This window comes from Lynx rufus, unplaced genomic scaffold (assembly GCF_022079265.1).
Source record: "Lynx rufus isolate CCGP_SWC_20201006 ecotype Redwood Valley unplaced genomic scaffold, mLynRuf1.p SCAF_5, whole genome shotgun sequence".
NCBI lineage: Eukaryota > Metazoa > Chordata > Mammalia > Carnivora > Felidae > Lynx > Lynx rufus.
The window spans coordinates 67900238-67926731 of NW_025814867.1; the positions used below are offsets into that span (position 1 = coordinate 67900238).

General features: G+C 35.2%; 1 protein-coding gene across 1 annotated transcript in view; it reads left to right on the forward strand.

Moving 5' to 3' along the window:
• Positions 1-26494, forward strand: part of NAALADL2 (N-acetylated alpha-linked acidic dipeptidase like 2) — a 706998-nt gene that overhangs the window by 364594 nt on the left and 315910 nt on the right. Inside the window, exons 7-9 of the mRNA XM_047100419.1 lie at positions 6086-6178; positions 16329-16534; positions 21643-21762. Coding sequence (XP_046956375.1) covers positions 6086-6178; positions 16329-16534; positions 21643-21762 — 419 coding nt within the window. The remainder of the gene's footprint in view (positions 1-6085; positions 6179-16328; positions 16535-21642; positions 21763-26494) is intronic.

Consider the following 26494-nt stretch of genomic DNA (forward strand, 5'->3'; position numbering starts at 1 on the left):
TCACCCCTTGGGAGTTGGAGTAAAAGAATAAATGTCCAAGGGTTCAGATTTGTTCAAGCTCTCTAACAACAGTATTTCACCCCAGCAGACCCAGGGAGGCCTTCCTAACCCAAATTTTGTTTCATTTATTAATCTATCTTCTTAAATATTTTGCCTGTAAACACACACATTTTTACCTAAGTTCAGTCATTTTCTATATCTCTTGATATTCTATTGTTTTCATTATAGCACATCCATGATTCTACATATTATTTTTACATTTTAACAGGCACATTTTGTCACAATTTTCTAAGTCATCTCCTTATTTGGGATATTTATGCTGTTTTCTGTAATTGCTATTATAGATTATACTGGGAAGAGTTCAATTATTCTTATAAAATAAATTCCAACTTGCAAGATTGCTATTTTTATTGTTATGAAGAGTAATATCGCCTTACCAATGAGTTGTTTAAACTAGTAATGCCAACAGCAGTAGATGCATCATAAGAGTTTATCCAAAGTTTTGCTGACATTCATTGTTAAAATTGAAAGTGGGATCATGGTGCTGCTTCCAGTGAAGGGAAGCAGACTCTATGCATATTTGTTTTCAGACATGGATATGGAATATTATAAAACAGTATGTATTAGGATCAGTATCATGTATGGGGATTTAAATAAATAGATGAAAAGGTGATTTTTGCTGTATTACATATCATTATTTTGGTCTGGCCCTTGCTCAGTGATACATAAGAAGGTCTTGCTCTTGGTTAGAAGGATCCAGTGCAAATACAGCATTCTTCTCAGAGCAAAAGATTGTCTTCACTTTCTCAGGCTGCTGTGTTTCTTCTAAATAGGAATCTTAGACTTCAGGATGTGCAGAAGGCAGGATAAAATATTTAAAGATGGAAGATAAAAAGATAAAGATGGAATGAAAATCAGATAAACAAAAGAGTTTACGCTATGGTTGCCTAGTATTGGGAAGTTCTGATGAGTTAGAGTGGGAATACAGCATTCACACAAGGACAGAAGACGTGGTTATATGCCTATGGGGAGCAAGGGGTTTTAACTGGCATCTCTATATAAATGCAGCACTGTGGGATGGTAGTAGAAAGACTAGAAAGGAATTCACATACTGGTGGAGGAAATCTTTCTTCATCTGAGCTCCGGATGAAAAAAAAATCTGTTTTTGGAAATCAAAAACTCTAGCTCAGAATTTCCACTACTATTGTAGTACAGAAACTCCAAGCCAAGAAATTTGCATACAGATTGTCCCCGAGCCAGAGATGCCCCTGGGATGCCTGGCAAAAGCAAATGCAATGCTGGGAAAATATGTATTGGAGAAATACTAAGCAAAAGAAAGATAGAGTAATTATATTAATATCAGAGGGGAATGGGAAGGAAGACTTTAGAAAAAACTTGGGATAGAGAAGATGTAAAGAATAATTGTTCTATGTATTCTGTATAGAAATCCAAAAGATACAGCAACTCCAAATGCATGAATGCATGAAACTAACTGGGCTAAAAATATGCAAATAATAATTTGATAGTATTACCAGGATAATTAATAAATACAAATCATATGAGAAACTTTAAGATGTCTCAGTCATTAACAGAAAATATATACAACAATTCTATAAGGTTATAGCTACACAGTTTTCCAGTTTGATCTACTTGACATGTATAGGAAATGCTGCAGTCATTAACAAGAAAGGCCCATTTTTATATTGAACATTTTATTAAAATGTATATTCTGTATTTATCAGATACAATACCTTAAGGGTCACAAAACAATTCTCACATAACATCAAAATACCAGTAGCATATAGACCTTGTTTTCTGCCCACATTTAAGTTAGATATCAGTATTAAAACTGTAACATACACCTTGTATTTGGATATTTAAAAAATTATTTGAACTAGGGGCGCCTGGGTGGCGCAGTCGGTTAAGCGTCTGACTTCAGCCAGGTCACGATCTCGCGGTCAGTGGGTTCGAGCCCCGCATCAGGCTCTGGGCTGATGGCTCGGAGCCTGGAGCCTGTTTCCGATTCTGTGTCTCCCTCTCTCTCTGCCCCTCCCCCGTTCATGCTCTGTCTCTCTCTGTCCCAAAAATAAATAAACGTTGAAAAAAAATTGAAAAAAAATTATTTGAACTAATATGTATATTATCAAAAGAATGATAATATAAATTTTAAAATTTAGAATGTAAGATAATAAGACTGTATCAAAATTAATGTACAACATCTATACAGAAAATCTGTAGCCTTAAAGGCATCCAGGTAGAATTGAACAAAGGTAATAGTAAGCATAGAACTTAATATTGAAGTTGAAAAAATATAAAATAAGGATCTACAAATCCCAAAACTCATTCTTTGAAAATACTAATATATTAGCTACTTCTAGCAAAACTGATAAAGGAAAAATAAGAAACAGAAGTGAGTTAATGACAGAAAAGAGGACAAAATAACAGATGTATGGCAGTGCTTTTTTTTGGAAGCACAAGAATAGAATGAACAACTAAATCCAAGTGAATTAGAAGAAATAAAAATGTTAAAAATCATAATGTATTTATAACCATTATTATTTATTTGAAAATATTAAGTGAAATGAAAATATACATTGAGAATGCACCCTCTTTCCCCATCCCGCACACAAAATATAAGGATCAGTGTATGTATGAATCCTAGCACTCCTTTGTAAAATGGAAAATCCTCATGCTACATATAAACTCTTAGAAAATCTAGAAAAAGAAGCAAATATCTCTAAATATTTGTGAGGTTGTATAATCCAGATATCAAAATCAGATAAGGACAAAAGGTATGTAAAATTGTCAACCAATAACTTATAAATATTTATTGAAATATCCTAAAAATATTAGTGACCAATTGCAGAAAACATATCATGACCAAGTAGAGCTTATTCCAGGAATATATGCATTTTTTAACATTGTAAAGTGAAAAGGCTTACAATTATCTCAAAAGATGATTTAACATCTGCTTGTGATAAAATCTCTTAGCAAAGTAGGAAGAGAAGTGATATTTTTTCATCTGAAAGATAATTTTTGAGGAAGGTATAGCAAACATCTTTTTTTAATTTTTAATATATATATATATATATATATGTATGTATATGTATTTATTTCTCAATTTAGTTAACATACAGTGTAGTCTTGGCCTCACGAGTAGAATCCAATGATTCATAACTTACATATAACACCCAGTGCTCATCCCAACAAGTGCCCTCCTTAATGCCCATCGCCCATTTTCCCCATCTCCCCCACCCCTCCACCCCCATCAACTCTAAGTTTGTTCTCTGTATTTGAGTCTCTTATGGTTTGCCTCCCTCTCTGTTTTTTTCTTATTTTTCCTTCCCTTCCCCTATGATCATCTGTTAAGTTTCTCAAACTCCACATATGAGTAAAATCATGTGATGTCTGTCTTTCTTTGACTTATTTTGCTTAGCATAATATTCTCCAGTTCCATGCACATTTTTGCAAATGGCAAGCTTTCATTCTTTTTCATGGCTGAGTAGTATTCTGTTGTGGAGTTTTCTTAATCCATTCACCAGTTGATCGATATTTGGGCTCTTTCCAAAATTTGGCAATTGTTGATAGCACTGCTATAAACATTGGGGTACATGTGCCCCTTTGAATCAGCAATCTTATATCCTTTGGATAAATTCCTAGTAGTGCAATTGCTAGGTCATAGAGTAATTCTATTTTTAATTTTTTGAGAAACCTCCATACAGTTTTCTAGAGTTACTGCACCAGTTTGCATTCCTGCTAACAGTGCAAGAGGATTCCCCTTTCTCCACATCCTCACCAACATCTGTTATTTCCTTAGTTGTTAATTTTAGCCATTCTGACAGGGCTGGGTGGTATCTCATTGTGATTTTGATGTGTATTTCCCTGATGATGAGTGATATTGAGCATCTTTTCATGTGTCTTTTAGCCATGTGGATGTTTTCTTTGGAAAAGTGTGTATTCATGTCTTCTGCCCATTCTTAATTGGGTTATTTGTTTTTTGGGTGTTGAGTTTGGTAAGTCCTTTATAGATTTTGGGTATTAACCCTTTATCACATATGTCATTTTCAAATATTGTCTTCCATTCCATAGGTTGCCTTTTAGTTTTGTTGATTATTGCCTTCACTGTGCAGAAGCTCCTTACCTTGATGAAGTCCCAATAGTTCATTTTTGCTTTTGTTTCCCTTGCTTCTGGCTATGGGTGTAGTATGAAGTTGCTAAAGAAATAGATTGGAAAGATTTTTTAAAAACAAAAAGTAATGACTCTCTTATGTAAAGTTCACTTCTCTGGGCACATGTGGATGGCTCAATTCTTGATTTTAGGTCATAATCTCATTGTTTCTGAGATTGAGCCCTGTGTTGGACTCAGTGCTGACAGCATGGAGCCTGCTTGGGATTCTCTCTCTGCCTCTCCCTCTCTCTCTCTCTGCCCCTCACCCCTGCTCTCTCTCTCTCTCTCTCTCTCTCTCTCAAAATAAATAAACATTTAACATATAATAATAATAAAGTTTACTTAATTGGACTATTTGGAACAAATGTAGAACAGAGCATTAAAAACAAACATATGAGTCCAACTGTATGATGTTCTGGAAAAAAAAAACAGTATGGAGAAATTTAAAAAATCAATGGTTTCCAGGGGTTCAATAAGGAGGGGGTAGAGGAAGGATAAAAAGGTAGAGCACAGGAAATTGTTAGGGCAGTCAAACTCTTCTGTATGATACTGTAGTATTGGATACATGGCGTTTTGCATTTTCAATACACATAGTATTTATAACACAAAGGGTGAACCCTAATGTAAACTATGAATTTTAGTTAATGATTATGTATTAATATTGGTCATCAAAGGTAATGAATATGTCACACTAATGAAAGATGTTAATAATAGGGTCGGGAAAAGACACTGGATATTTGGGAACTTTGTACTTTCTGATCGATTTTTCTGTAAATCTGAAACTGCTGTAGGAAACAAATTATATTAATTTAAAACAAACAAAAATGCATAGCACCTGAATTAAAACCACAATACTTGGGCTCTAAGCAGATTTCCTTTTCTCATATATGGGATGCTTAGGCATTCTCTCAGGGCATCTCTACTTTTGTTTTAGTTATGCTATTAACAAATCCAGTATACTGATTTCCCATTTAAGTTGTTAGAAAGGGTACATTCAAGGAAGGAAGAAACTTATTTATTGTAACAATTTTCATCTAGCAGAAAAAAGTGATATTGGAAGGTCTGTCAGTATAGACCTGCCACTTTGCATTAGCTACTTTCTGATTGTCACCCCGCCCCCCCAACAGAACCTCCTGGATACCCTTGAACCTCTCTTAGAAACTCCCTTACCTCCAGACTTCTTGGGATCCATCAGATACAGGATTAATATATGTTACCCCTAAAGGTCTTCAAAGACAGCTTTAGGACTGTGACTAATGTATCTCCTGATTGGTGTCTTTGTCTTATCTGTTGTCAAAATGTTTGAATATCAAGCATAGATGCAAGAACTCAAAAAAGGCAAAGCAATATGTGGCGATTTAGAATGGAGGTGAGAAACAAAACAACACAGATGAAAATGAAGACTGAAATATGTGGAAATATGTATAGCTTTAGAAATCTATTCTTTTAATTTCTGTAATACTTTAGTTTTCAATGGGATAATGTAATAATGAGTCATACAGTAAAGGTTAAATTATCTTCTACATGTTCTTTTTCTGAAGCTAGAAAAGTACGTAATTTTTTTTGGAAATATCTTTATCCAATACATATTTTTTTTAAAATAGGAGTTTTCCACATCTCCCTGAGGTCTTCTGTGTGCTCTCATGTTGAACCTCACTGTAGCTCTGAATGTGAAGTTTAGAATTGTCTATTTATAGCTCTGAAGTTCTGTGAGGCCAGCAATTGTAACTTAGTCATCATTGTATAACTAGTACCTAAAATAAATTCTACACAAAATATGGAGAAGATATTTGTCAAAAAGTGTAACTTTTGTTATCTAGAAAAATCCAATTGTTTGTAATGATATTAGATTAATTTGACTTTTTAAGAAAAAATAACACATTATAGGAGAATAAATATCTTAAATTTTTTTTTCAGATCAGAGAATTGTCAGCATGCAAATTCAGACAGTTACCAAATTCAAAACAGTTACTAATGTTGTTGGATATTTAAAGGGCTTGACATCTCCAGGTAAGTAGGGCTAAGTATTTATATCTATATTTATAATCTGTTTATAATCTATACTTTATATGAACCATCACAAGAAAATTCTCTATAACAATGTAATAGCATAATTAAATGACCTACTTTAGATGTAACTAGTTCACATACACCACTATAAGAGTGAGTCAATATGAAATGAAGAAGTAGGTCTTCATTCTCTTTCTCATTCTCTTCAAAAATAAATCAAAGTAGGAAGTGTAAGGGTAAAAAACCCAAAATGAGAGAACAGAGTTTAGATTTATTAAATTGGCATGTGCCTCATGAAGAAAAGCTACAAAAAACCAATGGTTTTTTGGGTTATTTTGTTTTTTTATTGCTCTTCTCTGTAACACCACTGGAGTTTTCACTTTTATCAAGAAAAGACTACTTTAGAAAGAAAATATTTTAGTTTTAATGATGTCTTTTTTAAAAAATAAAAGTTTTTATTTCCAAAATATGATCTTTCAGTGTTATACTATATTTTCTATGAGCCTTGGTCCACTGACAGTTCTGCCTAATGTTTACATGGCTTTAGATTTTGAAGATGCTTATGAAAATGATCACCTGGTAAAATTTTAAATTATTTTCCGCCTGTCTTTGGGATGCTTATGGCATCTTCAGATGATGTTATGCAGGCTAAAAAAGTAAAACATACTGGTACATATATTAATTAAGAGATTAATATAGCAACACTTCCAAATACATTGTGAGGTTGAGTCACATGCTGCTATCTGATGTGCTTAGTATGCAGGGTAGAATGCAGTGGTCTATTTAGCACACTTGTGTCACTTCTGTTGATTTGGTTGGGATATTTACTCAAGTTCTCCTTGGAGAATTATTTTTCGCCACAACTTTTGTCAAATTGACTCTATAATTGATAACCCAGAAAATTCTGAAATCAAGTTTTACGTACCCCCAAGTTTCCTGCCAGCCAACTTCTATAAAATTTATGGAAGATACGTATTTTCTCTGATTTCCTTACAGTAGCAATGGTGAACAACCTCTGATTTAATGTCTTTAAATACAATGTATAAATAGATTTGGAGATTGGTACTGTTGCATTTCAACTATTTCAACCAGTTTTCATCATCAGAATCTCTAACTGAAGCACCAGAAATATTTGTCATCATTGGTGCATTTGCTAGTTTTTATGGAAAAACCAAATTGTACAAAACTATATTAGCTTTAGGGTAAAATAGATTTCCAAATTGAAATTCAATATAGAAAAAATCAATTTCTTAAAATCAATTTACTGGTAGTATTCTTCAGTGTATAATATGTAAAGCTTCTCAAATTTTGCTTATTTGAATCCTACACAAAAATATTAGCTGCTCATTAACATGATTTTCTTATTTAATGGTTCTGAAAATTAGAAACAATCATCAATTAGTATTAAGGCTTTTACATATGGTTTATCTAGAATACAGATAATCCCAAGCAGAACTTTTGCACATATCTCGGAGATGAGTAAATACATTTCCTGAGTTTCAACCTTTACAGCCACTGTATATATACTATTACTTAAATTTTTATAAAACATTGGCAGATCAAATTTATTGCTGGTTCAAAAATCAGTATAGAAAACTAAAATAGCTTCACACAGTGATTTCCCATCAAATAGCTTTTTGCTGCCACGAAGGGATAATTCATTTATTCCACACATAGGCAGTCCTTATGTGATAGGCCCTGTTAAAAGTGCCTTACAAATAGTAACTCATTTAAAACTCAAAGCAACTAGGAGGAGAGGCCAACAAGGCAGAGAAGTAGGGGGATCCATACTTCCTGCATCTCTCAAACAAAGATGGGTTGAAGCCAAAGGACTTTGAACCCCAAGAGTCTGGGAGGGAAAGAGTCTGAATCTACTAGGGAGACACTGGGATGGTGGGCCATATGTGGGTGATTACAAACTGGGGCAGATAAAACGGGCTGTGTAGGCATGAAGGGGGGGGATCCCCTTCTGTGGAGAAACAAAGGGAGAGAAACAGCAACTGGGTAAGCATAGGACTGTATCTGGACAAGAGAAAAACCTCAGATGGGGATGGAGACGGATCCCATCTCTAACTGTGGGCTTTCTATGGACCAGGGCAGGTGCCCTGTTCTCGCACCTGGGAGGAGGGAAACCAGCCCTGGACTCAGTAGCTGGGTCAGGGGCTCAGTCCACAGTAGGAGAAAGTGGTCCCCTCCTTGGAGTACTGTGAGAGAGGACAAAACAAGCCAGGACCACATATCGGGTGGCATAGAGAGGTGCTTCCCCAGCGCCAGGGCTCACGGAGCAGGAGTTTAAATCCCAGCCAAGCTCCAGGGCATGGGAGTCGGTGGAACAAGACAGACTGCCTCGTCTGCACCCGTAGCACAGTGAGGATGGCTCCACAGGGTCTGTGGAGAAGAGACTGGGTGGGGGAGGGGGGTTGCCATTTCTCTCCCCACCACCACTGAGGTGGAGCCTCAGGGATTGATCTGCAGGGCCCACAGTGGAAGCAGGACTCACCTACACCAAACCATGTCCCTCAGTGCCGGGTGACTGCATATCTACTGGGACAGGATAGATGCTGAGGAACCAGAGGACCCACTCCTCCAGACCAGTGCTGCTGCATTGCCTGGATTAATTCTCAGATAATTCTTGTTATTTAGATATATTCTTCCTTCAATTTCTCCTTCTTATCTCTTCCCTCCTCTAGGCTGGTTACTCTGGTTGTTGGTTTGTCTAAACAGACATATTTAATCCATTCTCTTGATACATGTTCTACACCTCCTTCTTTACTTCCCTTTCTCTGTCTCTGGAATAATCAAGCCATATAGTTTCTCTGTCTGGGTAACTTTATCTTAATTTCTTCTCCCCCTGCCTCCTTCCTTAATTTCCTTTCTCTCTGTCTGGATTAAGCCTTTTAGTCTCTCTGCCTGGTCAATGTTTATTGCTTCTTTTTCCCCACCCCTGTCATTTTTCTCTTTGTATGTGCTCTTCCAACAGCATCGCCTCCACCCTGTTCTTTACTTGTAGTGGGTGTTTCTGGTTTTTTACTTTTAGATTGTTTTTTGTTTGTTTGTTTGTTTGTTTTTTGTTTGTGTGTTTGCATGTTTTTGTTTCCTGTTTGTTTTCCTTTCCAGGGCTACTTCAAGGAACAAATCAAAGCACATTTGGTGGAGAGCCCAAAACATCACTAGGAAAATAACCCAAGTCACAACAACAGAAATCAAGTAACACTCTCCCAAAAAAAAAACACCTCCTGAAGGGCCAGGCCCTGGACAGTGTGTGATGCCCCTTTAATATAGCAGTGCTTTCAGATGGAGAGCACACAACAAGCTTTTAAAACTCATAAGGCAGGGGCCCCTGGGTAGCTCAGTTAGTTAAGCGTCCAACTTCAGCTCAGGTCATGATCTTGCAGTTTGTGAGTTCAAGCCCCACGTCGGGCTCTGTGCTGACAGCTCAGAGCCTGGAGCCTGCTTCAGATTCTGTGTTTCCTTCTCTCTCTGCCCCTCCCCTGCTCATGCTCTGTCTCTCTCTGTCTCAATAATAAATAAAACATTAAAAAAAAAAAAACAAACGAAAACTCATAAGGGACAGAAAACTAGCCAAAATAACCAAACAGAAGAATTCTCCTCAAAAAAAATTCCAGGGAGAAGTGACAGCTAAAGAATTGATCAAAACAGATATAAGCAATATAACTGAACAAGAATTTAGAATAATAGTCACAAGATTAATCACTGGTCTTGAAGAAAGCATAGAAGATAGCAGAGAATCTATTGCTGCAGAGATCAAGGAACTTAAAAAAAGTCATGATGAGTTTAAAAATGCTATAAATGAGGTGTAAAATAAAATGGAGGTGACCACAGCAAGGATTGAAGAGGCAGAGGGGAGAATAGGTAATTAGAAGATAAAATTATGGAAAAAGAGGAAGCTGAGAAGAAAGAGATTAAAGAAATCCAGGATCACAAGAGGAGAATTAGAGAACTAAGTAATGCAATCAAATGGAACAATATCTGTATCATAGGAATTCCAGAAAAAGAGAGAGAAAGGGGGTGAAGGTGTATTTGAACAAATCATAGCTGAGAACTTCCCCAATCTGGGAACAGAAACAGACATGAAATCCAAGAGGCACAGAGAACTCCCTTTAGACAATCCCAGAAGAATCAATCTTCTGCACGATATATCATAGGAAAACTAGCAAAATACCAGGATAAAGAGAGAGTTCTGAAAGCAGTTAAGGATAAACGGGCTTTATCATACAAAGTAGACACATAAGGGTAGTAGCCGACCTATCTATTGAAACTTGGCAGGCCAGAGAGGAATGGTAGGAAATATTCGATGTGATGAACAGAAAAAATATGCAGCCAAGAATCCTTTATCCAGCAAGCCTGTCATTCAGAATAGAAGGAGAGATAAAAGTTTTCCCAAACAAACAAAAACTGAAGGAATTCATCACCACTAAACCAGCCCTACAAGAGATCCTAAGGGGGACTCTGTGAGAGAAATGTTGCAAGGACCACAAAGGACCAGAGACATCACTACAACCATGAAACCTGCAGATAACACAATGGCTCTAAACCCATATCTTTCAATAATAACACTAAATGTAAATAGACTATATACTCCAATCAAAAGACATAGGGTATCAGAGTGGATAAAAAAACAAGACACATCTATTTGCTGTCTACAAGAGACCCATTTTAGACCTGAGGACACCTTCATATTGAAAGTGAGGGGATTGAAAGTGAGATAGAAGTGAGAACTATCTATCCTGCTACTGGAAGTCAAAAGAAAGCTGGTGTATGACCACCTGGGTGGCTCAGCTGGTTAAGCATCCGACTTTGGCTCAGGTCATGATCTCACAGTTTGTGGGTTCAAGCCCCACATCACGCTCTGTGCTGACAGCTCAGAGCCTGGAACCTGCTTCAGATTCTGTGTCTCACTCTCTCTCTGCCCTTCCTCTGCTCACACTCTCTCTCTCTCTTTCAAAAATAAATAAACATTAAAAAAATTAAAAGAAAAAAAGAAAGCTGGTGTAGCCGTACTTAGACAAACTAGACTTTAAATTAAAGGCTGTCACAAGAGATGAAGAAGAGCGTTATATAATAATTCCAGGGTCTATCCATCAGGAAGAGCTAACAACATAAATATGTATGCACCGAATTTGAGAGCACCCAAATATATAAAACAATTAATCACAAACAAAAGCAGTCTTATTGGTAAGAATGTGGTAATTGCAGGGGACTTTAATACTCCACTTACAACAATGGACAGATCATCTAGACACAGAATCAGTAAGAAACAATGCCCCTGGTTCAAGAAACATTGAACCAGATGGCCTTGACAGATGTATTTAGAACTCTGCATCCTAAAGCAACAGAATATACTTTCTTCTCAAGTGCACATGGAACATTCTCCAAGATAGATCACATATTGGGTCACAAAACAGCCCTCAATAAATACCAAAGAATTGAGATCATACCATGCACACTTTCAGACCACAATGCTATGAAACTTGAAATCAACCATAGGAAAAAGTCTGGAAAACCTTCAAAAGCATGGAGGTTAAAGAACATTGTACTAAAGAATGAATGGGTCAACCAGGCAATTAGAGAAGAAATTAAAAAATATATGGAAACAAATGAAAATGAAAACACAACAATCCAAACCCTTTGGGATGCAGCAAAGGCAGTCCTAAGAGAAAATACATTTGCAATCCAGGCCTATCTCAAGAAACAAGAAAAATCCCAAATGCAAAATGTAACAGCACACCTAAAGGAAATAGAAGCAGAACAGCAAAGACACCCCAAAAACAGCAGAAGAAGAGAAATAATAAAGATCAAAGCAGTAATAAACAATATAGAATCCAAAAATAAAACAAAACAAAACAAAACAGTAGAATGGAGAAATGAAACTAAGAGTTGGTGTTTTGAGAAAATAAACAAAATTGATAAACCTTAGCTAGGCTTCTCAAAAAGAAAAGAGAGAGGACCCAAATAGATAAAATCATGAATGAAAATGGATTTATTACAACCAGTCCCTCAGAAACACAAGCAATTATCAGGGAATACTATGAAAAATTATATGCCAACAAACTGGGCAACCTGGAAGAAATGGTCAAATTCCTAAACACCCACATACTACTAAAACTCAAACCAGAAGAAATAGAAAATTTGAACATACCCATAACTAGTGAAGTAATTGAATCAGTTATCAAAAATCTCCCAACAAATAAAAATCTTGGACTCTTCCCTAGGGAATTCTACCAGACATTTAAAGCAGAGTTAATACCTATCCGTCTCAAGCTGTTCCAAAAAATAGAAATGGAAGGAAAACTTCCAGACTCATTCTATGAAGTATGAAGACAAACCAAAGACCAACAAAAAAAGAGAACTACTGGCCAATATCTCTGATGAATATGGATGCAAAAATTCTCACCAATATACTAGCAAATCGAATTCAACAGCATATAAAAAGAATTATTTACCATGATCAAGTGGGATTCATTCTTGGGCTGCAGGGCTGGTTCAATATTTGCAAATCAATCAATGTGATACATCACATTAATAAAAGAAAGGATAAGAACTATATGATCCTGTCAATAGATGCAGAAAAAGCATTTGACAAAATACAGCATCCTTTCTTAATAAAAATCCCCAAGAAAGTTGGGATAGAAGGAACAGCCTTAAACTTCATAAAAGCCATTTATGAAAAGCCCACAGCTAATATCATCCTCATTCAGAAAAATTGAGAGCTTTTCCCCTGAGATCTGGAATACAACAGGGATGTCTACTCTCACCATTGTTGTTTAACATAGTATTGGAAGTCCTAGCATCAGCAATCAGAAAACAAAATGAAATAAAAAGCATCAAAATTGGCAAAGAAGAAGTCAAACTTTCACTTTTCACAGACAACATAATACTCTACATGGAATACCTGACAGACTCCACCCAAAGTCTGCTAGAAGTGATACATGAATTCAGCAAAGTCACAGGGTACAAAATCAACATACAGAAATTGGTTGTATTTTTATACAGCAATAATGAAGAACCAGAAGGAGAAATAAAGAATTGATCCATTAACAATTGCACCAAGAACCATAAAATACCTGGGAATAAACCTAACCAAAGATGTAAAAGATCTGTATGCTGAAAACTATAGAAAGCTTATGAAGGAAATTGAAGAAGACACAAAGAAATGGAAAAACATTCTGTGCTCATGGATTGGAAGAATAAATATTTTTAAAATGTCAATACTACCCAAAGCAATCTACATATTCAATGCAATCCCCATCAAAATTGCACCAGCATTCTTCTCAAAACTAGAACAATCCTAAAATTTGTATGGAACCACAAAAGACCCCAAATAGCCAAGTAATATCGAAAAAGAAAACCAAAGCGGGAGGCACCACAATCCCAGACTTTAGCCTCTACTACAAAGCAGTAATCATCAAGACAGTATGGTATTGGTACAAAAACAGACACATAGACCAATGGAATAGAATAGAGACTCCAGAATTGGACCCACAAAAGTATGGCCAACTAATCTTTGACAAAGAAGGAAAAAGTATCCAATGGAAAAAACACAGTCTCTTTAACAAATGGTGCTGGGAGAACTGGGCAGCAACATGCAGAAGAATGAAATTAGAACACTTTCTTACACCATTCACAAAAAATAAACTCAAAATGGATGAAGGACCTGAATGTGAAACAGGAAATCATACCCTAAAGGAGAAAGCAGGCAACAACCTCTTTGACCTCACCCACAGCAATTTCTTACTCAACACATCTCCAAAGGCAAGGGAATTAAAAGCAAAGATGAACTATTAGGACCTCATCAAGATAAAAAGCTCCTGCACTGCAAAGGAAACAATCAACATAACTAAAAGGCAACCAACAGAATGGGAAAAGATATTTGCAAATGACATATTAGATAAAGGGCCAGTATCCAAAATCTATAAAGAACTCACTAAATTCCACACCCAAAAAAAACAAATAATCCAGTGAATAAATGGGCAGAAGACATCAATAGACAATTTTCCAAAGAAGACATTCAGATGGCCAAGGGACACATGAAACGGATGCTCAATGTGACTTCTCATCAGGGAAATACAAATCAAAGCCACACTGAGATACTACCTCACGCTGGTCAGAGTGGCTAAAATGAACAAATCAGGAGACTATAGGTGCTGGAGAGGATGTGGAGAAATGAGAACCTCTTTCACTGTTGGTGGGAATGCAAATTGGTGCAGCCACTCTGGAAAACAGTGTGGAGGTTCCTCAAAAAATTAAAAATAGACCTACCCTATGACCCAGCAATAGCACTGCTAGGAATTTATCCAAGGGATACAGGAGTGCTGATGCATAGGGGCACATGTACCCCAATGTTTACAGCAGCACTTTGAACAATAGCCAAATTATGGAAAGAGCCTAAATGTCCATCAACTGATGAATGGATAAAAAAATATGATTTATATACACAATGGAATACTACCTGGCAATGAGAAATAATGAAATCTGGCCTTTTGTAGCAATGTGGATGGAACTGGAGGGTATTATGCTGAGTGAAATAAGTCAGTCAGAGAAAGACTGATATCATATGTTTTCACTCATATGTTCCAAGATGTAGATCTTGAGAAACTTAACAGAAAACCATGGAGGAGGGGAAGGGGGAAAAAACGTTACAAACAGAGAGGGAGGGAGGCAAACCATACCAGATTTTTAAATACAGAGAACAAACTGAAGGTTGATGGGTGGGGGAGAGTGGAAAGTGGGTGATGGGCATTGAGGAAGGCACTTGTTGGGATGAGCACTGGGTGTTATATGGAAGCCATTTGATAATAAATTATATTTAAAAAAAATTAAAAAATAAAACTCAAAGGAACTGAATAACGTATGTACCATTTGTATTTTGATTTTATACTGAAGAAATTAAGGCATAAAGAGCTTAGATAAGCTTCCCAAGGTCATATAACTAGCAAATTGAATAGACTGGATCCAAACGCAAGGAGGCTGGCTTCAAAGTCTGCACCATTGAGCTATGGGACATCTCTGAATAAAATAACACTCGGTGAAGAAACCTTTTAGATGAAAGTATAGGACTATTTAGTGAAATAAATATAGTTCTATACCAATAGCATTCAATGGTAACAAAATCAGAGGAAACTCTGGAGATATGCTTTTATTCTACCTTGTTATTGGCAATAGTCTGTAACGTATATTGAGCAGGCCCCATCTATGTGTCATGCAGATCTTTTTCATGTTGTATCTAATGGATTTTGTATGATTATATGAAATATGTGAAAAGATAACTTTTACAGGTGTGCCTGAGTGGCTCAGTTGGCTGAGCGTCTGACTCTTGATTTCAACTCAGGTCATGATCCCAGTTTCATGGGATTTAAGCCCTCATCTGACTCCACACTGAGCATGCAGCCTGCTTAAGATTCTGTCCCTTTCTCCCTCTGTCCTTTACTCCCTTTTGTGCTCAGTCTCTCTCTAAAAAAGAAGAAAGGGAAGGAAAGGAAGGGAAGGGAAGGGAAGGGAAGGGAAGGGAAGGGAAGGGAAGGGAAGGGAAGGGAAGGGAAGGGAAGGGAAGGGAAGGGAAGGGAAGGAAACTTTTACAGTAGTTGGATGACTTTTGATGTTGATTTTTTTTTCTTCAGGGAGAGGAGATAAAACTATAAGTTGGAAGCTATAATTAATTTCCTAAATACTTCATTTGGATTTTTTCAAAATCCATATATGACTACCACATTATTTAATATTTATAGCTACTGATAAGCACTCCCTCATATGTATTAATAGTTCATTAATATTTACTGAGCATACACACATTGTTTACAGGGCACTTCCCACTATGATTCTGGAAAAATGTTAGATAAAGATTTCATTGTGGCATATTTGTATACTTCATTAATTAAAATGCATGTTGTAAAGGACAGTAATATGGATCTAAGCTTTGGAATCATAATTGAGTTCAGCAGCTGCCTCTGCTTTGATATACACAGATGTGTGAATCAAGACAGTGGGTGAAAAATGTTAAAGTAGTCTTAATTATTAGAACAATTTTACATAATTGTTGCTCGGTTGTGCAATAGGATTATGTAAATGTCATTAAATTTATTGTTAGGGTTTATATTTTGTGTTAATGGCCCTTGTTTTCTTCTGTTTCCAGATCGGTATATCATAGTTGGCAGCCGCCATCACACTGCATACAGTTATTATGGACAAGAATGGGCCAGCAGCACTGCCATAATCACAGCTTTTATCCGGGCCTTGATGTTAAGAGTTAAGAGAGGGTGGAGACCAGACCGCACAATTGTTTTCTGTTCATGGGGAGGAACAGCTTTTGGCAATATTGGCTCATATGAATGGGGAGAGGTAAATGTACATTAATTAATATGTTCTTCTGGCTCTCGTGCACTCACTCTTTTTGACTAAAGTTGACAAAATAAAGTTGTCAAAACCAAGGATAAGAATGTGCCTCTCAACCATCTGCTAATTTGTTGAGATCACCTGTAAGAATGAGGGGGAATTAGATCACAGTGAATTATGTATGACCTGCAACTACCTTACTCTTGCTGCCTATAGACTATGATATACCCACAATTGTGTTTGCCTGGTTATTGTATTTCTCCTTAGACAGGTTGACAATTACTGGACAAGAAAAGATCAAGTGATGCATGCAATTACTTTTTTTCTTTTTAACTTTCTAGCAATTATCTGGAATTAGGAAACAATCTGTTATGTTAAATGTCTACTACTCTAGCATTATATCTTAGCTCTACAAATCTACAATTTGTAGATTGGCCTCAAAATATCGGTTTCCTTTCTTCTTCCCCTTCTTCCTCCCTCCCTCTACTCAATCCTCCTATTCTTTTTTATTTTTAATGTTTATTTATTTTTGAGAGAGAGAGAGCAATTTGGGAAGGGACAGAGAGAGAGGGAGACACAGAATTCGAAGCAGGCTCCAGGCTCTGAGCTGTCAGCATGGAGCCCCAGGTGGGGCTCGAATTCACGAACCATGAGATCATGACATGAGCTGAAGTTGGACATTTAACTGACTGAGCCACCTAAGTACCCCTCAATCTTCCTATTCTTATACCTCTGTCTTTCTGTCTCTTCTTTTCTGCATCTACCTATTAACCTATCTATCTAAACTACCTTAGGAAGCCTTTATCCAAATGAAATCTAGCATGCAGTGGATCATTGTTAGAATACCACTGGAATATTTAAGTTTCAAACCTTTTGATATGTCTCTGTTTCATAGATGCACTGTATTTTTAATGGGATATAACAACCAATAATTGGATTGATGCCATATTAAAAACAATGAAAATATTGTAAAACTCTCAGATATTCTATTTACTTTGTAATTTTTTTTAAAAAAAGAAGTTTAGTGGGAAAATGTAGGGGAAAAATCTATACAATTTTATCTAGGAAAATAAAACAATTTGATATTCTAGTTTGTTTACTGCCTCAGCTTTGGAGAAAAAAGAATCCTAAATATCTAAGGGCAAATTCTACTATTATTTCATTTTTTTATTTAAGTACTCACAACAAAGATAAAATGTCTATTGACTATAAAGAAAATATCAAAAATATACAAAAGAAAATAGGAAGCATCTTTTTTAAAAATTTTTTTTTCAACGTTTATTTATTTTTGGGACAGAGAGAGACAGAGCATGAACGGGGGAGGGGCAGAGAGAGAGGGAGACACAGAATCGGAAACAGGCTCCAGGCTCTGAGCCATCAGGCCAGAGCCTGACGCGGGGCTCGAACTCACGGAGCGCGAGATCGTGACCTGGCTGAAGTCGGACGCTTAACCGACTGCGCCACCCAGGCGCCCCGGAAGCATCTTTTTTAATTTGAAAAACAAGAAGTCTTAAAAGTGGGAAAATTTTAGTGTAAAATTTATCAAGATATACACATTGCAAATTAGAATACTTTTCTATACTCAAATTAGTTGTGTGAATGTTTATTCCATATTCAAAAGAACTAATTCAAATGAACAAATTCCATTGATGAAAGAACCTTTTTAAATTGACAAGTTTTTAGTAAGATGGCAAATGTAATAGCTAAACCAACCTCTCAAACTTCTATTCCAAATTACTTACTTTAAAGACATAATCAAGTTATGCAACTTGGGGAATATATTTGTGAATTGGGCTGATTTTAGTATTTAATGTTTTTTAATCATAAAGAAAACAATACTTCAGTTTTCTTGCAAAGTAAAGTGTGTTTTTAAAAAAGTATCTTCAAGATTCTTTTCAAATTCCAAAAATTTATTCCACTGTATCAAACAGCCTTCTCCATATCTATCTAGTAACTTTCATAATAAATTTATGTTAATCCTAAATTAACATGTATATTCCTAAACTATGTTCTTTCTCAAATTAGGCTTGTCCAACAACAGACATTCTAAACTTATATATCCTGAGCCCCTATGCATGGGGAAGTTTATTGCAAAAAGTCTTTGAATTTATTTGAGCATCAAGCATCATAGTTTGTAAGTTGAATCAATATTATGGCCTTACATGTATGTAAGCAATTATATTTTCAAATTAAGTAGATTTTTTGTGGTTAATAAAATATAAATTTATTTGTAAGCTTTACTGAATTCATTTTATCTTTTAATAATTTTGTATTTTCTCTATCAGTAGATACAACTAAAAAATCTATAATGTAGGAGTTCATAGGAAAAAGTATTTATGTCAAAAAAAATCTCTTACATTCAGTTAGAGTAGGGCCCTCTGTTCTAACATGTTTATGTGTGTATGCATGTTTGGCAACCAACTATTCGTTCAGTCATTTTCTTACTTTTTCCATGACTAGGTAGGCAAAGATATATGAGTAAAGAAAATGGTGAATAGGAACATGGTGAATAACATATAGATTTGATTATTGGCTCATAGAGTATACTATATAAAATTACTCTATCTCAGAAGATTATTACAATACTGTTCATAAAGCCATTTTGTAACTATCTGGCTGAGAAGGAATTTAGGAAACTATTAGCTTTTCCATTGTGTCTACTTGTACCAAACTACCCATGAGAATGAAACTTTTTCTTTTAGACTAAAGTCAATGTATGCTCTAAATTGATATCCTAGTGAAGCTGAGTAAGGAAAGCACCTGTTGACATGTCGTATTGCCCTATTTAATTTTGCTTGCACAGGAACCACTTGGAACCCATAGTTGTAATTAAAAAGGTTAGGTGATATTGGTCAATAGACTTAAAACTGGAATTTATAGTGATAGAGTTATTTTTATTTTTTTAATTGAATCAATACTAATCTTGATCCTTGAGGAAAATTATCATACTTTTTACTAAATAAATAGTACCATTGTTAAATAAAATAGTACCATTTACTAAAGAAAAGTACCATTTCTTCTATTCAAGATGCTTCATTTTTCACAGGCTACTGTGGATGTTACAGTCAAAAGTCAGACTTCAAATTCTTTCTGACATAACATGGATGGTCTTAGGCAAAATTAATTTCTACAAGACTTGATCCTCCAATGAATATACTAGCATGAGGTTCTCATGAGTGTTAAATGGACTAACATATATATATATATATATATACATACACATATATATATATGTATGTGTGTGTGTATATATATATACACATATATATATGTGTATATATATATATATATGTATATATACATATATATATATACATATATATATGTGTATATATATATATGTATATATATATATATATATATATACACACATAATGTCTATGTGGTAGTATGTAAATATGTTAAAAAAAAGTGCTGTTTTTCCACAGCACTTGTTGAACAATTTTTTAAGGGACATTTTTTTTAAACAGTATTATGTGTAAAGCAGAGTATTTAAGCTTAAGGTCATCATTCCTATTCATTTAAAATATTTACTAATTTTAGGTGTGCCTGATTAGTTCAGTTAGTTAAGTGTCCAACTCTTGCTTTTGGCTCAGGTCGTACATGATCTCACCGTTTATGAATTTGAGCCCTGTGTTGGGCTCTGCACTGACAGTGTGGAGCCTGCTTAGGACTCTCTCTCTCTCTCTCTCTCTCTCTCTCTCTCTCTCTCTCCCCCTCTCTCCTTCTCCCCTCCTCCTCATTCTCTCTCTCTCTCCCTCTCTCCTCTTTCTCTCTGTCTCAAAAAAAATATTTATTTTAAATGAAATGTCTTTTCAGCTCTCTTGCAGAGGTATAGCTGAATGTTCAACTTGAAATAGGGATAATATTATTGACTTGTTAGGTGCACATGCTCTTATAGTCTTCCATCTCATAGTGTTGGAGAAAGAAAAGTAAGTTCCTAAGACATGAAGTTGTTCAGTTTTTAAGTCATTTCCATAGAATTGTCACCATGATGATTAGTCATTAAATATTTGTGCAAGAAAGGAGGAAAATAATAGAAGACCTTCTTAGTGGCACCTTATTAACAGGCTTAGTGGTATTCAGTTTGGGGAATAGTTCAGCAGAGAAGTAGAAAAACCATTCTGCTGAAATCATTTTATGCTACTCATGTGCATAAAATGTATCAGGTTTTATTTCAGGTAATATGTGCAGGGACAAAGGTGTATTATGCCCCATTTTGCTCAGAATAAAGAACCACTTATGTAAAAATTAGCTCATTGTCTCCAAGGAAAGGCCTAGTTTGATTAATCACTGAAGTAGTTTACCCATGAATTATTCTCTAATTCAATAACTATAAAATCAAGTTCTGTGTCTAGAGCAAACTTTCCATTCTGTATTCTAAAGTTGAATCACATACAATGTTAACCACTTAAGAACATTTTCTTTTAAAATTTGACTTTTTTCAGGAACCTGCTTAAAAATATTTTGTCATGGGGAGCCTGGGTGGCTCAGTCAGTTGAGCATCTGACCTTGACTCAGGTCATGATCTCACAGCTTGTGAGTTCAAGCCCTGCGTCGGGCTCTTTGCTGACAGCCCAGAGCCTGGAGCCTGCTTCGGATTCTGTGTCTCCCTCTCTCTCTGCCCCAACCCACTCACATTCTGTCTCCGTCTCTCTCAAAAATAAATAAACATTAAAAAAATATTTTGTCATATATGATATGTAACTCCTTACCCTCTTTATTTAAAATCCTTTTATGACCTTTGTACACTCTAATAGAATAGATTTTTTAAAAACAGTTGTGTACTATGGTGATTTTAAGTAGAAAGTATTTCTTTTTTTTTTTTTTCAACGTTTATTTATTTTTAGGACAGAGAGAGACAGAGCATGAACGGGGGAGGGGCAGAGAGAGAGGGAGACACAGAATCGGAAACAGGCTCCAGGCTCTGAGCCATCAGCCCAGAGCCCGACGCGGGGCTCGAACTCACAGACTGCGAGATCGTGACCTGGCTGAAGTCGGACGCTTAACCGACTGCGCCACCCAGGGGCAGTATTTCTTATTCAACATATAAATGATAAATTAGAATCTGTTACTTTTATCATTATAAAGATTGTCTTGTTTGTTTGTTTCAGGATTTCAGGAAGGTTCTGCAGAGAAATGTTGTGGCTTACATTAGTCTCCATAGTCCCATAAGGGGTAACTCAAGTCTATATTCTGTAGCTTCACCATCTCTTCAGCAACTGGTGGTAGAGGTAAGATGAACTAGTTTTTAATAAAACGATCATACAAAATTGCCTATTCTCTATAATTTGGCATATCTTGATGTTTTCACTTTTTTAATATGCATAAAACCATCTATGTTTTTATTATTTATTTATTCATTTATTTATTTACTTATTTATTTATTTTGAGCACGCAAGAGAGAGACAGAGAGAGAGAGAGAGAGAGAGAGAGAGAGAGAGAGAGAATACTAAGCAGGCTCCACATAGTCAGCACCAAGCCCTACATTGGGCTTGATCTCATGACCCATGAGATCATGACCTGAGCTGAAATCGGGAGTCGGACACTTAACCAACTGAGCCACCCAGGAGCCGCCAAACCATCTGTTTTAAGGAACTATCTATTACTAATTTTTTTATCAATATTCCTTTAACCAATTTCTTATGTTCTGCAATTCTGCATCCTGCATTTGCTATGGTGATAGTTGTAGATAAAATTTTATAGTTATAGAGAACATATATAAAAATATAAATTTATTTCTTAAAAATTGAAATTCAGATTTCAAGTTCCCAATTCTATTGATCTTGACATTTTGTGGTAAATTTGGTTACTTTTAGATTTCTCCCCCCTCATTCATGTTTTGAGCAAATTTGGGACCTGCCCTATGTTTTCAACAATATCATACTCTGCCTAAAAGCAGGATCTATGTCTAGTTCCTAGAATATAGTGATAACTAATTAAAGATATTTAGAAAATATTATTTGAAAAATACTATGGGAAAGGACAGCATTCATTTTCCTAAAATGTAACTTGAAAAATAATCATGTAGTTTGTGATAATGTCTCACTAGAGATATTTATTTATTTATTTTTAATTTTGTTACTTCTGGTCTGTTTCAAATAATTTTCCAGAACATCTTTCCTGTTTGTTAGTTGAGTTCATGCTTTTATTTTTCAATCTTTTTATAACTTATAATACAGATAAAATGATACATGTTATTCTTCAGAATGAAAGTAATCATGCCACCACTGGAGGGTGGTTTCCTCCCACCCCAAAAGGTTATTGGTGTATATAAGCAATGACCTTTTCAATGCCCACAGTTTCCAGTGAGTGTCATAGAAACTGAACTAGAAAAAAAGAGAGATAATGAACAGTGCTTTAGATTAGCCATAATGCTTGATTGAAATGTAATGCAAACTAACATTTTATGACTTTCATAAAGTATTTTCTAGTTTAATAGTTTTCATTGACATTTCCATATGTAGTATAATAAAGAGGACATTATGAAAGATGAAATGGATAAATCTGTACATTTGAGATCAGCCAAACCTCAGTTTGCATGCCCTAAATTATAACCAGTTCTGTAAGTGAATTCCTCATGCACTTTGTACTGCTTTGCATTCTGACTCTCCTACCTGCCTGAAAAAACTCAAAAGAAAATCAGCAGATGTCTCTCTTGGAAAGTTAAGATATTTCTGTACAAGTGAGATATCAAGGAGGATAGCATTAGCTCAAGTATCTGGCAACTGGGGCAGGTTAGTTTAAAATTTGTCTTTTCCTTCTCATGTGTTACAATATTTATATTTTGAGAACCTTGGAAGATATGTAATCATTGAAATTCATAAGCAAATATAAATTAAAAACTGTTAAGGGCTATAAAATCTAGAGAAATATTTATCTATAGAAATTTCTGAGAATAAAATGCTATTTAAAATGTTTTTGCACCATCTTATAACAGAGAACTGTAAAATATTAGCATTTAAACCCAATTATCTAAAAGTACATTAATGAATAGTAACATGGAAGATGTACCTTTTTATCTGTTTGGGGGAAGACAGTTTTTGTTCTATAGTTTAAAATATTTCTATACTAATCCAAGAATTAGTATATAAATTCTAACTTATTCAAAGAAAAATTCCTTTCAGTTGAAAGAGAGTATATGTATGTTCTATAGGACAATTTAGAAAGGTAGGATTATCAGAGATTCAAAAAAACAAAAGCATATGCAATTTTAAAAAATGGGAATTACTTAACTATCTATATTGAGTTTTATTAACACAAAGCAAATATACAGGGTAATTTAAGATATATTTTACATACAATAATTCAATGCCAGTATTTTTCATTAAAATATGTCAACACACTTAAAAATATAAAGGGGAAGAGAACTGAAGGAAACAAAACCTCACAGTAATTTGTATAATTTAAAATAACGTAACACCAGTGGCATTTTAAAAAGAAAGATTTAAAACATTTCTTTCAAAGAAAGGAACTGATTAACTGATTATAACATCAGAACATAAGTAACTTTACATACAAAGACAAAAATATTTTATTAATCTTCAGGACCTCTGTATTTCATCATTTTACTTAGATTCTGTTACCATATGCAAACACATGTTTCATATAAGGTAGTATAGACCAAACAACCAAGCAGAAACAAATTAAAGATGATTTTTCTACAAAGAACAATATTTTTTTTATAAAGCATGCTGACTAAATTGTGAATGGCATAAGATTATACAGAATTTTAGGTACTCTTGTATAGCAATGTGCGGAATCAAAAAAAAAACTTTCTAAGTCCATGTGACAGAAATAAGTATATCAGATGTAGTCTTTAAAGTTTAATATACAGTACTACATTTATTTTAAAAGACTCTACAATTATAGGATAGTTTTTTTTACATTTATTTATTTTTGAAAGACAGCACTAGTGGGGGAGGGGCAGAGAGAGAAAGAGAGAGAGAGAGACACAGACTGAGAGAGAGAGAGAGAGAGAGAGAGAGAGAGAGAGAGAGAATCCAAAGCAGGCTCCAGGCTCTGAGTTGTCAGCACGGAGCCTGACGCTGGGCTCGAACTCACAAACCATGAGATCATGACCTGAGCCAAAGTCGGATGCTCAACGAACTGAACCACCCAGGTGCCCGTATAATTATAGGATATTTTAATGGATTATCAGCTTGGTAAGAAAAAAAAAAAGTGAAGTAGTTACCCTAAATCAAATACCTGTTCAAACATAATAATGTGTTATCCCGATCAAGGAAGATGACAGTTTCATTGTCCTTGGCCCATTAGATATTGATGTGCTATTATTTTTGTTTAAGTTAGATTTACTGGATGAGTTGAAATAATAATTTACATATAGTAACTAATGTTCTCCCTTCTTAAGTATCAGATTGATGAATTTTGACAAGTGTGTACAAGCAGGTAAACACCATGACAATCAAGATACACAGTATTTCCATCTCAAAAATTTCCCATCGTAGCCCTTTGTATTCAGTCTCCTCTCTTCTTCCCTAGTTCCTGGCAAAGACTGATCTGATTTTTGCCCAAATGTTTTTTTTTTCTTTCAGAATAGCATAAATAATGGAATCTTTCAGTATATAGTCCTTTCTGTGTGACTTCTTTTACTTAGCATAATGATTTTTAATTTTTTTTAATGTTTAATTTTGAGAAAGAGAAAGAGCATGAGCAGTGGAGAGGCACAGAGACAGAGACAGAGACAGAGAATCCAAAGCAGGCTCCTGTCAGTGCAAAGCCCCATGTGGGGCTTGAACCCATGAACTGTGAGATCATGTTAAAGTATGCCCATGTTGTTACATGAGTCAGTACTTTTACAACATCTCTGACAAGGAAAACAAGTCAATCATGTCTGGGATGAACGCAATGTACATTTGTAGCTCTTCCTCCACTTTGGTATTCTAACTTTGATTTTGAAATAAAGAGGACTGACATTAAGAAAAGAAGCCATTTCTCTGAAGTTAGTCTACTAAATTTGAACTAAATCATACTGAGTGGAGAGGATGCAATTTTTTGAGGATTCAGATAGGTTTGGTGAATCTGAATCTACTACCAGTGACTACAGCTTTTTCTTAGAACTCATGAAAGATTGACGTTAAAAAAATTACCTAAAGAATAATGAAAAGCTGATGGTTACCAAAGCTAAATAATAGGCACATGAGATTTCATTGTACTGCCCTCTCTTCTTTTGTATTTATTTGGAAATTTTCATGATCACTTGAAAAAAAAAACTCAAAAAAACAGTTTTTCTAAATTGTAACACTGATAACTAATAAATTAGTTTGTCTTCTGAAAGGAGTAATAATCTACCAGTGAGCTACCCACTGAACAGTAAGTAAGTAAGAGGCAAAAACTAAGGCTTTATGTGGTTGGTTTTTTCCTGTTACTTTTGTTAGCATTTTGAACCAGCATTTCTGCTTTCTTTGTGCTACCAATATTTTCCCAAAAAATAATAATTAGTTCACTTAAAGCAGTTTGTAACTTTTGAAATTAAAAAATCTCCATTTGAAAAACTAAAAATTAAATATAAATATTTTTAAATCCCTATTTCAGAAGTGGCTATATATTTTCAAATTATAAATTACCTTGCTGTATCCTTTGCAAAAATATTAACTTCATAGTAATATTTTACTTATTTACATTTTACTATACAAAAATACAGGGAAATAACTTTTTTTTTAATATGAAATTTATTGTTGAATTGGTTTCCATACAACACCCAGTGCTCATCCTAACAGGTGCCCTCCTCAATGCCCTCCACTCCCTCCCACCCCCCCATCAACCCTCAGTTTGTTCTCAGTTTTTAAGAGTCTCTTATGGTTTGGGTCCCTCCCTCTCTAACTTTTTTTTTCCTTCCCCTCCTCCATGGTCTTCTGTTAAGTTTCTCAGGATCCACATAAGAGTGAAAACATGGCATTTGTCTTTCTCTGTATGACTTATTTTACATAGCATAACATTCCAGTT